Raw genomic sequence first — 16940 nt, forward strand, 5'->3', positions numbered from 1 at the left:
GCAGCAGGTGCGGCCGCGCTCTGCGCGCCTTCCCCCGCCTGCGCCCGGCCGTGCCTTCCCGGCGTGCCCTGCGCGCTTTCGGCGTTGACGTCACCGCAGCCCGGCGCCCGCCGCCATTGGAGTTGGAGGCTCTGGCTTCATCCCTCGCTGCGGCCCCGACGGCGGCGGCGGGCAGGCCCGGGCGGCGCGGCCCGGGGGCATGTGAAGAGACGGGACCGGCAGGGTGAGGCGAGGCGCGGGACCGGCGCCGGCCTACCCGTCCCCTGGGCCCCCCTCCCGCCTGAGGAGACGCCGAGCGGCGGCGGCGGCGCGCGCGCCAGCGGCCCCCTTTCCCTCCCCCTCGGCCCCGGCCCCTTCCCCTCCCCGGCCGCCGCCTGAGGGGAGAGGCGCCGCCGCCCCTCCGCCAGGCCCCGGAGCTCCGCGCCGAGCGGCCCTGCCTTCTCCCCCGGCCCTCTCTGCTGAACCACGGCGGCCCTGTACATGAATTATGTCTGCCACAAGCGTTGACCCTCAGGTAAGTGGCGAGGCGCAGCGCGGGGCCTGCCTCCTCCCCACCCGGGGGCGGGGGGTTTCCCTTGCAGGCCGGTGCCTGCGCCTGGCCCGGGAGAGGCTTTTCTTCTCCCGCCCGGCTTCTTTGGACCTTAATCTTTCTCGTTAACTTCCCCTGTGGGCGCAGCATGTTCCCACTGCCTGTCGAGGGCCGTGGCCATTTCTAAGGAAGGCCGGTGCTGAATGATACTCCTCAACCCCAGTTTAAACAAACCGTGATAGGTTGTTAGCCATTTTTATGAGCTTCCTATCCGCCCTCAAAAGCAGTGTGTTTTGCAGTGACAATATAAGCGTTTTTCCAAAATTAACTTATTTTTATTTCCCCTCTTTTTTTTTTTTTTTTCCTTTTCCTTTACCCAATCATGTGCTATGGCTTCCCAGAGACCGAAAGGACAGGATAATAAAGGTGAGGATCATGCTGAGATCTGATCGTTTAAATTGTTACTGTAACGGATGAGTTATGTAGGTACCCGTAGGTGAGCAGAAAGGTATTGCTCTTAGTCTGTATGGATAACATCTGGAACAAGGGAAGTTGTGCTTTTTTTCAAAAATAACACATTTGCTTGCATCCCACTTAATGCTACTGAGTTTATTGGGAAGGACTGTGTATTAGTACTCAACATAATAATGCTCTTAATTTCCTTGAAATAAAGCAAATTTCTACATAAAGTCACAAGGATATGGCTATTCAATATATTTTTTTACATACTTCTGCATAGTCTCTTCCTGCTACGTGAATACAGTTGTGTTACTGGTCTGCTGTTGACTGATTACATATGTACTGGCTGTCATATATAAGCCTGTACACTAAGGAATTTAAAATAAAAATAGTTAACTTCTGATGAGATAATAAGATCTTTATGATAATTCTGTGCTTCACTTGGAATTAAACTTAATAACAAGTCCTGATTGTTACTGTGATTGCTAATAAGAGTGTAGCTGTTTAGGCTTAGAAACTAACATTATTCAACTCAAGTGCTTTTTAATATAACTTAACTTGCCTTAAAAATCCAGCTACTCCTAGTTACAGAAAGTTTGACACCATTTCCTGTTTGTAAATACTCTTTTACCTCTACCTGACAAACTTGCAGAAGTATTCTGGTAAATTCCCCAACTTGTTTGCAAAACATCCTATTTGGTGTAGTGTTACATTTAGTTTAGCTAGTCTATGAAACAGGTAAATAAAACAACTATCACATAATGTGTTTGACCTTGTTTCCTTAAATTTAAAGCAAACAGAGGAAATTATTTGAAGTGATCTAATAACAGTTTTGGTTTTGCATATCTCTCAGTAACGGGTTTTAAATTATTTTCACACATTAATTTATGCTTAAGTAGGCCTTTGATTATAGCAGATATCTCTATTTTACACATGGGAAAATTGAGACTTAAATTTTCCTGAAAATGTCAAGATATCAAGGCACTTAGTCATTCTTTCATAATTAAATGTAACCTCACCTTGTCTTATTTAGTCAACTTAAGCAGCGAATAACACATGCTGTGGGAACTGTGAATTAGTTTCTGAGAGTTCTAATTATGGACCAGAACAATAGATGTTGTTTCCCAATATTTTTCACAAAATTCTTGTCACTAATTATTATTTTTTTGTTCAGAGGTAATTCACATGAGTTGTCTATTCACTCTTGGCTGTATAATTTTTTTTAACTTACTGAAATTTAGTTTTGTAAGCAGTAGTTTAAAGAGAAACTGTTTGGGGGGGGGGGAAATGTCATCCCTTCATGCTTTGCATAAGAAGTTGGCTTTTCATGAAATAACATCGGGTGGAACTCTTTACTGAAATGCTACTAAGCAGTATTATAATATCTTGTAACCTTTTTCTTCTAGTACAAAATGGTTCGTTACATCAGAAGGATACAGTTCATGACAACGATTTTGAACCTTACCTTTCTGGGCAGTCAAATCAGGTTAGTGTATTTTTAACTTAGGTTTTTTTCTTAGGCATGCTGTTGGCACTCAATTCATAGGATTGTGTTGAGGGAGCAAATTCCTTAAATAGAAATGGAAAAAGAAATGACTAGCATATTGTGTTACTTGGTAATACAACTAGCGTTTGTGCTCACAAAGCTAATATTACTCTGCATATCCAGATGGCCACAAGTGAAAATGAAATTAATGCTCCAACTAGTGTCTGCTGATTGCTCCTCAAATTGCAGGTTATTGATACGGTTGGACTGTGACAGACTATTTGATCTTAGAGTTCTTTGATAGATGAGTTGCACGTGGGAGTCTGAAGGTTCTGGTTTTGGGATCTCCTAATACATATAATTTGTATAATCCTAGAAATTAGCATAGTTGAATTTTGGTTTCAGGGCTTTCTAGACAGCTTGTAGAGTTGTCCCACTTGCTTTTTACACTTCAGCAAATACTCTAGGTTCTTTCATGTCCTCTGAAATATCTAAGAATTAAAAATGTGTTGTTTTAAGGGTAAGGCACTGTAATGTAAACTCCCAATATAATCCAGTTCGTTATAATGCATGTTAAATCAAATTCCATGACTTAAATATCATTATAATTATCTTCTAATTGAAGTAATTTTTGATTTAACATTCAAATCTTTAAAGTGAACAAAATATACAGAAACTGGAGATGCAAAGCGTTTTCTTTTGCAAATATAAAGTACCATTTCGGAGAGAAAGCTACTGATATACGTTGTTATTTCTTTGTAGAAAGGCTAAGCGTTATGTTTTAAAAGGGAAGTTTATAATTCGGCCTGAAACTAATAGATGCCACTGTTAATATTGGTGACATCAGTGAACCTGCTTGCAAAAGAAAATCATTCTACATGCTAAAAAATTTCTAGTGTATAATGTGCTGTTCTGTTTTATTTGTGGAAATTGTGATTTAATCTCGAACACGAACACTGGAGCGAACAGTATCAATTCATGTACTGTATCGGTTATCTTCAAGGTGTATTAAACATTTTTAGTAGGGCAGTCAGGTAGATGGAGCTGTGTTACGAGTTTGTTTTGGATCACAGCAGTTTTCAGGTGCAAATAGCATGATATAGATATACTTGAGCTCGTTTCCATCCTGGAAGCAATCGAGACACACCACTGTGGAAGTCGGAACAAGTGTATAAAGGATGACATGAATTGTCTTCTGAGCTCTGCCCTCTGTGGTTCTGGCTCCTGAGCTAAGCTTGAGTTCTCTGCAGCATAGACATGTTCTCATACAAAGTTAAAATGATTTAATGGGAAACATTCCTTCTTCGCTGGAATTAATGTACTGTAGCAGGTATAAAAACAGGAAAAAAGGAAGTAAAATTTTCTTTTGTAATGCAAAATTAGTTTTGAAAGAAACCGAGGTTTTCACCTTTCTCTAATTTTTTGAAATTCCATTTCACATTTATATGGCATTTTTAATAACTTAAAACCAAGATATATTTTTCTAATGTGAAATCCACTGAACATTAAACTTAAATAGAAAAAAATGTAGAATCATCTATTATAGTTTAACTGTAGGAAATTTGTCTTAGCTGTCAACAAGCCCAATTATTAGGTTTAAATGGAAAAATTGCTATGACTGTTAGGATTTCTATAATTCTAACAAAGTTTTCTTACATGAAAATGTAGCTCCATTGACTGTTTTATTTATGCTGCAGTAAGAAATTGGCATGCTACAAGAAACAATTGTGTAGGTCGTCTTACAATTTCTAGTGGAAAGTGACAGTAGCATTAATTAGAACTGTGAGATTTTGTACTGGAGACAACCACGTTTCTGAACAAAGCCTTATTATCTAGTTATTCAGTCAGATTTATTCAACCCTTTAAAATTACTGCAAAATATAAGTGACTTACAAAAAAGATTTGAAACTGACTTAAGAAATTTAAAAAATACTTAAGAATTAAACCCCCAGCTGACACAACAATATCATTGACATCAAAGATCAAATGTAGGTTGGTAATATTGTGTTAATTTCATCTTTTAAAAATACAAATTAGTCTTTAAAATGAGTATCGAGCATGTCATATAATCAAGTAAAATATAATTGTCTCCCATCTTTCTGTTGAAAACTGCTCCTAAGTAGTGGGTGCCTTCTTTTCTTTCCATAAAGGTGCTAGTACCCAAGTACCAGTAGCTAATACAAATCAAATTTGAGATGCAATAGCTTTTTTGTTACAAAGCACACTAAAAGTAACTTTAAGTGCAAAAGGAACTGAGTGAAATAGAGTATTCATGTACAAAGTTATACTCAGAGCAAAAAAGACATCTCCTGTGTAATGTCATCCAGAACCAAAAGATAACAGGGAATTACTAGCAAGCAGGGTACTTTGGGAAGAAGGATTCCTGTAATGAACAGAATGGTTGGTTTGTTTTGTTTGTTTTGTGTTTTAAAAAACAAACAAAAAGAAATACGGAAGGGTGCTGAAAGGTCAAGGATAAGTTTGTTGAAATAAATGTTCTGCAGTTGCAGTGAGGGACTTCTATCTGGGTTTCTTTTACACACTCTGGCGTAAAGCCAGTCAAAATAGATTGAATGTTTTGTAAGGATGTCTGCTGATACTTTCCTTTAATCTTATTAGAATCCTTCTGGAAACTTTACAGGCTGTGTGGCAGGAGATGACAGTCTTAGGAATTGTCTGGAATCCTTTAGCAGAAATATTCTGGGACAAAACACTTGCTTTCTGTAGGCTTATTCTTTTTCATCTTAAGTTTTAAATCTGTAGAACATATGAACATAAATATCTCCAAAGGACTATTTACGTGTCCTCCCTTTCACCTGCATTTGTTTTTACATTTTTCTTATATTGACACTTTAAGATATAACACATAGCAATCTCGAAGTAAAGTCTTTTAGAAAAATGTTTTCATATGCTAAATATTGATTATTTTATCTTGGGAGTCTGACAAAATTTAACGTATTTTAGAGGATCTTCTCATAGAAAGGTGGATTGTGTACCTCTTGTTAACGATAGAATTTGCACGTAAATGAAGGCAGCATGAACAGTGGCAGAGATTATTTCTTTTGAATCAATAACCTTGGATTTAGGCTGTTTAAATCTCAGAAGTGTTTGCAGTACTGTATGTAAGTCTTGGAGGCATTTTATGATATAATTCTCTATATGGAAAATAAGGATATTGAATCACTCTGGCTTTGGGGTGTCATGGAAGGCAGTCACTGCAAAATGAGCAGTAAAAATTATTCTGTATCAGTTGGGTATTTTTTTTTTTTTATATTTTTATATTGCTTATCTTCAGCAAGGAGTTTTTTTACTTCACTTTTTGAATAAGCTGAGAAATAATCTGATTTTCAGAAAAATGACTGAAGCTCCGGTGCAGTTTTGCTGATTTTGCAGATACATTTTTTTCAAGTTTGAAATCTTAGTTTGAAATAAATCTTAGTTCCTCCTCTTAAAATAATCTTTCTCCATGAGTAAGGAAAGGCAAGCTACTGTTTGACTCATTAACAGATGTTGACCTTCCCTCCCCCTCACTGGTAATTACAGTTAGAGTGTCAGTTTGGAAAATCTCCAATATACGTGCTTCAAGTTTTATTTAAAGGGGAATAAAACCTATTAGAATATTCTGTGTTTGTTCTTTTGCATTGTTGAATGAGAAAAATACAGAATGCTTCAGAATCAAGTGTCAGCAGAAGATTCAGAGTGGAAGGAAAGGCTTGTCAGCTTGGTCTAAAAAGCAGTTGAAAGGGAGGAAAAGGTAGAATTTCAGAGGGGAATCTGCTGGGTTATACCCAGTCAGTCTCTTATCTCATAGAGTGGAAAAGATGGCCTGTTTGGGAGGACAGTCAGAAACAGCCTTGCATGGTTTTAACTTTGCTACTGAGGGAGGAAGAGACTTGCAAAAGGCTGAATAAGGTCTTTCTCAAACAGTTTGAATGGCATGTATCACATGCCATGTTTGCATATGTTTGTCTCTAGTATACCAGTCACCTTGATTTCAGTTTATAGTTAGGTCTACTTAGAGCAAACTTGACGTGCTGCTTAGCGTGTGATCTCGCTGTGACCCTGTCTGTCAGAAGTAGCCTTTGCCTGTTTTACCACTCCAGGTATGTTTTGATTGTTGGGGACTGTTGGCCCCTCAAAACAACTCCATCATGAGGACTATAATCATGTTTTCTGTTATATGTGTTGTCATATTAATTTAATTAAAACTTCTCCCATATAGCGACCTAGAAATGCCAAATACCTCAGTATAAGTTCCTTGAAATATTTTGGAGTATTAGTAGATTAAACAATTCTAGAAGGAGGCACTAAATACCCATAGTAATGTAACTAAGCTTCCATGCTTTCCAAATCTCAACTGCTAACCTCATTGTGAGCCCCTAGTCCTGGGGTGCCCAGAGACAGTGGTTTAGCCCTCAGTCTTTTTTGGAGTGTAAGCTAAGATCTGTAACTAGAAATTAAATTACCTTGTCTCTATTGTACTTTTCTATTTGGTGATGAACGGTGTTGTAGCTATTTATAAATGAAGGGGGGTTTTATATCTGAAGTTACCTTTTTTTTTCCTTCTTTAACAGAACAGTAGCTATCCATCAATGACTGATCCTTATCTGTCCAGTTACTATCCACCATCTATTGGGTTCCCCTATTCTCTCAGTGAAGCACCATGGTCTACAGGAGGAGATCCTCCTATCCCATATCTCACCACCTATGGACAGCTCAGTAATGGAGATCATCATTTTATGCATGATGCTGTTTTTGGACAGCCTGGGGGTCTGGGAAATAATATCTATCAACACCGGTTTAACTTTTTCCCTGAAAATCCTGCCTTCTCAGCTTGGGGAACGAGCGGATCCCAAGGACAGCAGACTCAAAGTTCAGCATATGGGAGCAGTTACAGCTACCCACCTAGTTCACTGGGCGGTACCATTGTGGATGGACAAACAGGATTTCATAATGATACATTAAATAAAGCTCCTGGAATGAACAGTATTGAGCAGGGAATGGTTGGACTTAAGATTGGTGGAGATGTTACAACTTCTGCGGTGAAAACAGTAGGTTCTGTTGTCAACAGTGCCGGGATGACAGGTGCCCTCTCTGGTAATGGTGGATCTAATGTAAACTTGCCAGTATCTAAACCAACCTCTTGGGCTGCTATAGCTAGCAAGCCCGCGAAACCACAGCCTAAAATGAAAACAAAAACTGGACCTGTAATCGGAGGAGCATTGCCACCTCCGCCTATAAAGCATAATATGGACATAGGTACTTGGGACAATAAGGGTCCTGTGGCAAAAGTTCCTGCCCCCCAACAGATACCTTCTCCTCAGTCTGTTCCACAGCCACAGCAACAAATTGTTCAGCCTGTTCCAACTCAACCTCCTCCATTGACTCAGCCGCAGTATCAGACCCCTCAGCAGCCTCCCCAGAATCGCTGGGTAGCTCCTCGCAACAGAAATGCAGCTTTTGGCCAAAGTGGAGGAACTGGTAATGACAGCAGCTCAGCTGGCAGTACCCAGCCCAACCCTGTTCCAAGTGGCGAGTCCCATCCTGTTCTTGAAAAACTGAAAGCTGCGCACAGCTATAACCCTAAAGATTTTGAATGGAACCTTAAAAATGGACGTGTGTTCATAATAAAGAGCTATTCTGAGGATGATATTCATCGTTCCATTAAATACTCTATTTGGTGTAGTACAGAACATGGCAACAAACGCCTGGACAGTGCGTTTCGGTCCATGAATAGCAAGGGTCCAGTCTACTTGCTATTCAGTGTCAATGGCAGTGGACACTTCTGTGGAGTAGCAGAGATGAAATCACCTGTGGACTATGGCACCAGTGCAGGTGTCTGGTCTCAGGACAAGTGGAAGGGGAAATTTGATGTCAAGTGGATCTTTGTGAAGGATGTGCCCAACAACCAGCTCCGACACATCAGGCTGGAGAACAATGACAACAAACCCGTTACAAACTCCCGTGATACACAGGAGGTGCCCTTAGAAAAAGCAAAACAAGTGCTTAAAATTATTGCTACTTACAAGCACACGACCTCCATCTTTGATGACTTTTCTCATTATGAAAAGCGCCAAGAAGAGGAGGAGGTGGTGCGGAAGGTAAACTTATTAAAAAATTTATTTTATACACAGATATGGGGAAAATGAAATGTGAAGGCTGCTATGGTGGAAAAAATGTAAGTAGGAATTCGAAATGTTTTTTAATACATCTCAACTTGATGGTTTTATGTGTGTTTAACAACACAAAAAACAAACATGCTTATTTGTCTGTGACAATTTCATAGCTAATGAGTTTCAAAGCAGAAAGCTAAGCAGTAATGCAGGTAAAGGACATTATGTCCATTTTTTTGAGTTCAATTTTTTTTTAATCTTAAAATGGTTAATAAACTAGAAAATGAATTTCTGTTTTGCAGTTGGATTCTGCCAGTGATTGCCACTTAAGTTTTTTGCCTTAAATATGAAATGTTTTGACACTGTTTGACTGGAACTGGGCTGTCAAAATTGATACTTGTATTGGCATTTGAAATTTGTACATCACCTTTAAGAGCAAGAAGCCTGATCTTGTTTGTTCAGTTGATTCCTCTGGAAAAGAAAGAGTTGCATAAAATTGCTGGAATAGTGCTAGAAGGATTGCGTTTCTGCTGCTGAAGTCACATGTATTATTATTTGGGTAAATAAAGGTTTTCAGTTTCCAGGTCTAATCTGTCTACTAATTCTTGAAAAGAAGTTTTGAGTGAAAATGTAGTAGGAGAGATTTGGGCAGTAACTGAAAACATAGTAAGAGAAATTTGAGCAGTAACCGGTAAAGTGTAGTAAAAACTTAGATACACTTTCATGGCTCTAAGTCTACCTCAAGAGACATCTGTGCCTATCTATCCCATGACCTCAGGTTCAAGAACACCTTTCTCTAATTAAGCAGTCTAGAAGTAGTGGGCTGACGACATAATAGGTGGTGGGATGTGTAGTTACAGTTTTCAAGTTGCTTGATGTTGATAGTGTTTCACAGACTTTGTACAGCATTTCAAATAAAGCATTTTTTGGGAGACTAGTGCAGCTCGTGCTTGCTTCAAAATGTTTTTGAAGCAAAGACTTAATGCATGTTCCCGGAGCTTAAATTGAAGTTGCCATCTTAAAGGTTTTGTTGCCATTTAAAAGTGCAGATAAAATTGCTTTAAACAGTCTTCATAGAATATACCCTTAAATTAGGAGAGAAAAGGAGATCAGTGTCCTAAGAACTCTTCAGCGCAGCTTTTCCTCACCATCAGATAGGATGTGCATGGCATACCTCCACGCAGCCCGGAAGGAGAGCTTAAGATTTGAGGTTTTTCTTGTGTATTCCCTGCCAGATTTCCACAAGCTAAAACCTAAAAGCTTTTACTTCCACACTTCATTCCTTCAGTAGACAGTTAGCAGTTTGATATTTAATGCAGCCTGTATCTTGGAGAGCTGTTCCCTTATGCAGGAGAGAATCCTGAGCGAGTTGGAATGCCTGGGCTCTGTTGTCCGGTGTTTACAGTGTAGGGGAGGGGTGATTGTTTTTTTTACTGCTGAGTCTCTCTGTGATTTGATGCCAAGTCTGGAGGGGAGAATAATATCCATGTTTAAGGAGTGAGAGTACTGGGAAAGTGATAGGACATCTAGTCTTGAACAGTTAATTTACTGGCCTGAGGAAGATCCCGATGGCTCGTGCTGAAAGCCAAACTTCCTTTGCTTTGTAGTAGCTCAGGGGCTGATGCTGCTTTGGGTTGTTCTAATATACACAACTATTTCCCACTTTCAGTTCAAGTGCTGATACAATATTCTTAGCCAGGTCACTGCTTTATAATAGGATCAGTTTTTCAAAATAATGCATTTTTTCTGCCTCATTTAAAATTGAGGCTCTAGCTTGTATGACGCATTCAGAAAATAAACTCTGAAGTCTAATTTAACATTTCTTAGATTCCTCCAAATAGCTTAGAAAATAGGACAATACACAGACAATTGAAGTATGCTGAGGAAGATAATAGTGCTACAGAGGTAAAGCAGATCAACAGAGAGGGAATGAAAAATATGATACTGCTTGTCGGATTGCATTCTATAAAACTTCTGTCTGGAAAGTTAATGTTTTTTCTCCTCCATTGACTAAATGAATTTCAGAAGTCCAGCTGATGACTAGAAGAGTTTCTTTGCAGGATATGCACACACTTAAACTTATTGTTGTTGAGAAGTTTGTGCTATTGAAGTTGAAGGCTTAACCAAGTTAACCTTCCTATGACAATAATTTTTGATGAATCTTATTGCCAGTTAATGTATCTTATGACCTAACTGACATTTTCAGATGGCTGTTGTGCCATCTTAATTGGTTTTCAAGTTGCTGTGGTTTTTATTCATTATACTCTGTTTAGCAGTAAAATTACTTGTTGAAATTTTGTGCTTTCATTTCACCCCTGTTGTGATTACAAAGGGCCAGAATTCTTAAAAATCTCCACATGGGGGGGGCTTGAATGCTTTAATTTATACACAAATATTTAGTAGGGAAGAATAATCTGTACAACGCAAGCCCGTAGCATTTCAGTTCTTTAGATGGTTACTGTTTGTTGCTAGCGAGTGTTTCCTTAACTATTGTGTGCTGAGTGAGCTCCGGTGTGTGCTCCGAGTTCAGCTGATCTAGGAACCCCTGTGTTAACACCAAATCATCAAATGAGGATTTGGCAGGTATAATGCTGGATGAAATTCATTAAAGTGCCAAAGATTCATCAGTGTTACCAGCATTGCTGAAGGACTGTATCATCATCTAGAATTGAGGGAAGGTTTGTTCATGTTGGGATCTAAGTCCAGCTTTTGATTTGTCATAGTAATAAAATATTTAAGCCCAGTCTGGTGATCCAGAACCTTGGAAAGGAGTAATAGAAAGATGTTGGTGTCTGGAATGAAATAGCAAAAAAGTGAGTGGCATGAAATCTCTCCTGACCCTCCTAGCATTTCTCAGTCAGTTTTTAGGGCCACTACAGTGTCCACAAAGAGAGCAACTTCTGTGATCCAAGCTTATGCTTTTAAAATGTAAAAAAGTTGCAACACGTGTGAGAGAACTTTAAAAAGAAAATACAGTATAGTGTGGCATTAATTATTAACATTCCCTAGAAACCTGCTTGCATAGTCTTAGCACAATTGTCTTCTGAAGTTAAAAAGATTGTAAAGAAAATAAACTTGTTGCAGACTTTGGTATTTTTATTTACAACTCATGGTAGTACAGATGGGCTGATCTACTGTCAGCAGCTCGTCTTCATAGATCTGTGTTTAACCAGGTGGTTGTAGTTCTGAACTGGGCTGCTGTGCTGTCACCTCTGGTCTGTGCCAAGGCACTCGGCTATTCCGAGGACTACACCTTGGTGTTGGGTTGGAAGAGCTGCATGGTCTTACCTCAGAAAGCTCTCGAACCACTAAGCTTACCATTTCTCCTTTTGGGTGATTAAATATTGTAAAGTGTTAGTTAGTGCATGTTGGCACTTAAAATACTAATTTTCTTCTAGCATTGTGTATTTCCTTTTAGTATGCTTTCTGTGAACACACTCATTGATGCAGAACTTTTAAGGATAGAATATTGTCCTTCTTCCAAAACTGTAGTTAAACATATATATTTTAAGATTAATACTGTGTTTCCTAATACAAAGAAAACGTTTATATTTTTGTGTCAGAAGGTCAATGGTTTCATTGCACTGCCCTTAGCAAATGAAGTTCAGTAGGAAGGTTGACAGCAACTTTAGACTGACACGAAGGGAACAGAAGTTTGACAGGGATGAGTGTCTCCAAAATGGAAGCTTCTGCAGGTTTTGTGAAAAGTGTATAGTCTGAATACTATACATATTAATGTCCTGAAGGAGAAGTAAGCAACAGGAGCTCCCCTGTGAGATATCACAGAATTCCCCTGGAGAAGAGAAACTGTGAAGGCTCCAGATGGATCTTCAGGACCAAAATGAACAAAGCTTTGTTACTTGCTTACAAAACTGCTTGTTCTTACTTGCAGTAGTGCTAAATAGCAGTAGGGAAGAGAATTTGAGAGTTGGAGCTTCTAAAAAGCAGCTACACTCAAGAGCATGAAGAATTGTTGCATCAGTTTTCTTCCTGTCAGTTTATATGGTTTCAGACACTTCTTAAAAGGAAGACAGATTAGCCTGAGAGAGAAAGCAAGCAGCAAGGTAGGAGGAACTGCTTAATAACTCACTTAATAGATAGCACTTTTTACTGAATTATAAAACCTGAGCTGAGTCTCTGAATGCCATGAGCGTACTTTCTAGGTACCAGCTAGAAGTCTCAGGTGCTAGCCTGTCTTCTATTTATGTGGGACTAGTCCATGAGAATGGAAAACTTTGATTTTTAAACAAAGTGTAATTGTGAAGGTCAGTGGATGACTACACAGAAAACTAAAAATAAGTTATGTAGGTGGCAATGGAAAAGAATGGACTCGTGAGCATGGTAGTGCAGTGAAGCAGAGTAAAGGGGATTTGCCACCTTAGAAGTGGAAGTAGGATGGAACAATTACTTTCTTGGAAGCCTGAAAATGGGGTTGATACAGTTCAGGTTTAGATCCTTTCTAACCCCCTTTTGTTGGAAATGGCAGGCAGCCATAAGCTCTCTTCATTAAGAATGTACAACACCTAAGATACTCCGGTGCTCTGCCACTAAGAAGTGGCTTTCATAGGTCAGCAGTTAAAAGATAGGAGGAATAGAGATTTTTAAAACAAATTATACCGCTTTACATGGGCTTTTTTGTTGATTTGGTAAAAAAAATTTGCTATCTTCCTTCTGTCTTAAATCACAGATTAAGAATTATACTTGACTCTGTTGACTTAATTTTATTATGAAAATTGAAATATTAATATTATTCAGTCTGAAGGCAGAAATCAATACATTCTATTTTTAAAAAACTCTTCTGATTTTATGTTGTGACCAGCTGAAGTAGCAAATACAGGCTGTTACAGTTATGTTTGGTATATTTGCAAAGAAGCTTTACATCGCAACAGAAACAATTCCAAGATAAATTTTATACAGAAAGATTCCACAAAACAAGTAAAATCTGAAGGTGTTAGTTTAGGAGTTGACGGTTGTTTATGCTTAGGAGATTTCACAATTTTCTTGCTTGAAATAGGATTTGATGCCATATTGAAGCATTCAAGTACAGTACACAAAGAGTCTTTACATGCCAGGTTTGCGCTATACAGTCGGTTTTAAACACTGCTGAGATGAAATGGAAGACAGTAAGGCTGAACCCTTTCTAGTCAGTCCACATGGCGTCTTAGCTGGAAAAATGCACTGGCCTAAAGATACAGCTTGTCTTGCTGTCTTCTGCATGTCCAGCAACTTATGAAACTCCTGAAACTATTACTGAAAAAGTCCCCCTGTTTTTGTTACTGCATTGCTCAGCTTGTCTGTGTGAACCCTGTGCGGAGGCCGGAGCAGAGGCATGGCTGTTTGCTGCTGGGAGAGCACAGGTTGGTTAGGTGAAGACTTAGAGCAGTGGAGGGATGCCTGCAGGTGTCCCTTAGGTTACCTTTATCTGTTTTCCGTATTTTGGTTAGCAGAAGCGTTTGAGAGAGACTTCAGAGAGCCTACTGGCTTCTGCACTAGAAGGCTTTTAGAAATTCTTGGGTTGTTCAGTCTAGCCGTGCTGGTTTTTGTCAGACTGTGCAAAAGCACGTAACTTTTCTTCTACCTGATCATGTTTGTTTGGTTTTTTTTTTTTCCCTGACTTGTCAAGTATTTCACAGTGCCTCCCAGAATAGTTGAACAGATAGGAAGAATGAGGAACAGAATTTCTAAACTCAAATCCCTACTGTTACTGAATGTGACTAAACTCCAAAGTAATTTGAGTGCTTCAAAATTACACCAGTTCTGTGGAGTCACTAATCTACCATCTCCTTTCTGCTCGTGTATTGGTTGTGCTACTACTGCAGCAGCTAAAATAATCCAGAAAGTAGAATATTGCAGGTCCTGTTTCTGCTTAGGCATGTTGGTATCCCATACCTTTCTTACCTTGACCTTCATCTGCTGTCAGTTTGAAGGGACCGTGCAGGTATTCATGCAGCTGTTCCACTTGAAGCTGCACTTAATATTAAGTTATCGAGTCCTTGGGCTTATCAGATATATACAATACACTTCTAAAATGTAGCAGCAATGTTTTAACAAAGTTTATAATTATCTGGGATCACATTAGTTCTGTTCTACTACTAAAAACGTTTTGCTTGTTCATTTGACTAAAATCTTTCTTAACTTTTAACTTTTTTCTCTTTGCAGGAACGTCAGAATCGAAACAAACAATAAGAATAAACATATACAGTTTGATATATATACTAGAACTGATATTAAATTCGACTATCAGAAACAAAATTTAAGTATACTGGTGCTGTATCCTGGCATCAGGACAAACTAAAGCTTTCAGCTCCAATATATCTTCTCGTGCAGGGGAAATTAAGTTGTCGCATCTTTAAGTACATTGTAGTTTATTTTTGCCCAAGTGGATCTGCATTAATTTGTATCTTTTTTTCTATGTAAAATTCTGTAGAAATCATTAATAAAGGTGTGTCTGTTTTTTATTTTTTTAAGTTGGTAAACAGTTATATTAACCTAATGTGGACCTATACATGAGCATACTAAAGTGTCAGTGCTTCCCAAAGACTTTATTTTGGCACAAATTATGTTCCTAGCCAGATATAGAGATTATGGAGAATACATCACAAATCTTCCTTTATCCTCCTCCCAAACCCTTTTTCTTCATGGCGGAAGTAAGAAACCATGCATTGATTTTTGTCATTTCAAAAACTTTTAAGATACTGCACTTCAGAATTTTGAAATGAAAAAACTAAATTTCAGATCACTTTGTGCAGCTGCTATGCCTCTTTATTTATCTGTACAATTACACTTTTAAAACTGCTAATGCGCCATGTTGGTTTTTTCTGTCTAGTAGAAAATCAAATTGTCAGTGAAATTGTTTCTCTGGAAAATATTTCCCTTTCACATTCTGTTAACCAGTGCTTCAGTGTGCATTTGTTATCCCATATCCTGCCGAGAGTGAGCGAGATGCTTTCTCTCAGCCATAATTCTGCTTTACGGTTTTTGTAGCTTAATTAAATAATAATGTGATGCTATCAACATTGCAGGGGTTTTGGACAATGTGTTTAAACCTGTTTCAGCTTCCAGGTGTTATTAGTTAATTGCAGATCATTTTTAATCCTTCCCTTCATTACTCCCTCCCACCCCCCAAATCCTAATGCCATTTAAAGTTTTTATACCAATAATGCTGAGCTTTAACGTAGGAACTAATAGTACGGATAATATGATGGATTATGCCTCAGATGTTTAAAATTGACAGTGTGTATGTCTAATTTTTTTCTGTTGGATGAGTAAAAAAACCTGTTTTAAGAAACTGAATTTGCTGTCATGTTTTTGTGGAGTGAGGGGACCGTCGGAGAACCTGTCACCAACTGGAGTTCCAATTAAGCATGGAAATGGTGCTCATGTCCGCTGCTCTAGCACACTGAATCTGCACGTGTTTATTGTAGAGGATCTTTTACTATATTAGAAAGCAAGTATCTTCTGAATACTATTTACTCCAAAAGGACCTCCAATTTAAATAAAGTTTAATCTGTATCATTTAGACTTGTATTTAGAACGTATAACTCTGTCTCTGGACTGTTACTGCCTGTAAGGGGTAATGGACAGCATCAGATTAACTTTTTCCTCTAGGAGAATACAAGCCTTAATAAACAATACATATTTAGCAAGTTTGATGTCATTTTCATTTTTTCCCTGCTTTCAGTTGTCTTCCTATGTTATAATCACCCTTTATGCTATGAATTAAGTCTAATTTGAGAAGCGTTTCGATTGAATAACTTAGATGTTTGCAGTCAGCACACTTGGTAATTGCAGAAGGGTTTTGCAGGACTCTGAGGAGATTGGAGCTGCTTTGAATGTTGCCCTTGCTCAAAGGAAATACATGCATGTACAGTGCTGTCACTTGTGCTGTCCCCTCTCCTTGTATGTAGAGAAGCTGAAGGAAGAATCGGAAGTTGTCCTCTGGCCTGCAGGAAGCAGCGGTGCAGATGTGGGTCACCGGGGTGAGAAAACTCTCCAAATAGATGTAAAGCTCTGAACAATTTCTTGTACAGCAGTTGGCTGTATTTCCTAACTCTAAGTTTAGTAATTTGACTTGGTTATCTTTTTTTAACTGACATTTTGAAGCAATACTGCATTTTGTAAACATGTTGCCATCTAATAAAAGCACCTGCTGTTAGTTTCAGTTGTTATATCAGGACTCTTACAACTGGTGATTCCAGAGCCAAAAAGAATTCAGCTCCATCTGGACCCTGAAGAAAAAAGTTAGTTACACAACTTTTATTTTGTTCTTTAGATCTGAAAAAAAAAAAAGGTATCTTTGTTGTGATATAGACTTCAGATAAATTTTTTCTTGAAAAGAAAAAAGCAACCAACA

General features: G+C 38.7%; 1 protein-coding gene across 3 annotated transcripts; it reads left to right on the forward strand.

Moving 5' to 3' along the window:
* The first annotated feature begins 107 nt into the window (after positions 1-107).
* YTHDF1 (YTH N6-methyladenosine RNA binding protein F1) lies at positions 108-16233 on the forward strand. 3 transcript variants are annotated; one of them, XM_074842810.1, is made up of 5 exons: positions 108-514; positions 931-955; positions 2395-2474; positions 7049-8652; positions 14747-16233. In XM_074842810.1, the coding sequence occupies exons 1-4, from the start codon at positions 488-490 to the stop codon at positions 8621-8623; spliced, it is 1707 nt and encodes a 568-aa protein (XP_074698911.1). In that variant the 5' UTR covers positions 108-487; the 3' UTR covers positions 8624-8652; positions 14747-16233. The 3 variants fall into 3 exon arrangements, with proteins under 3 accessions (XP_074698911.1, XP_074698912.1, XP_074698913.1); XM_074842811.1 differs by having other exon boundaries at positions 7049-8575; XM_074842812.1 differs by lacking the exon at positions 931-955 and having other exon boundaries at positions 7049-8575.
* The last annotated feature ends 707 nt before the right edge of the window (positions 16234-16940 follow it).

This window comes from Strix aluco, chromosome 17 (genome assembly GCF_031877795.1).
Source record: "Strix aluco isolate bStrAlu1 chromosome 17, bStrAlu1.hap1, whole genome shotgun sequence".
NCBI classification, from domain to species: domain Eukaryota; kingdom Metazoa; phylum Chordata; class Aves; order Strigiformes; family Strigidae; genus Strix; species Strix aluco.

Excerpts from the sequence above, each read along its gene's own strand:
- YTHDF1 (XM_074842810.1), top strand. The coding sequence starts at position 488 with ATGTCTGCCACAAGCGTTGACCCTCAG. Across the intron at positions 956-2,394 it reads GAAAGGACAGGATAATAAAG|TACAAAATGGTTCGTTACAT; the intron begins GTGAGGATCATG and ends TTTTTCTTCTAG. Across the intron at positions 2,475-7,048 it reads TTTCTGGGCAGTCAAATCAG|AACAGTAGCTATCCATCAAT; the intron begins GTTAGTGTATTT and ends CTTCTTTAACAG.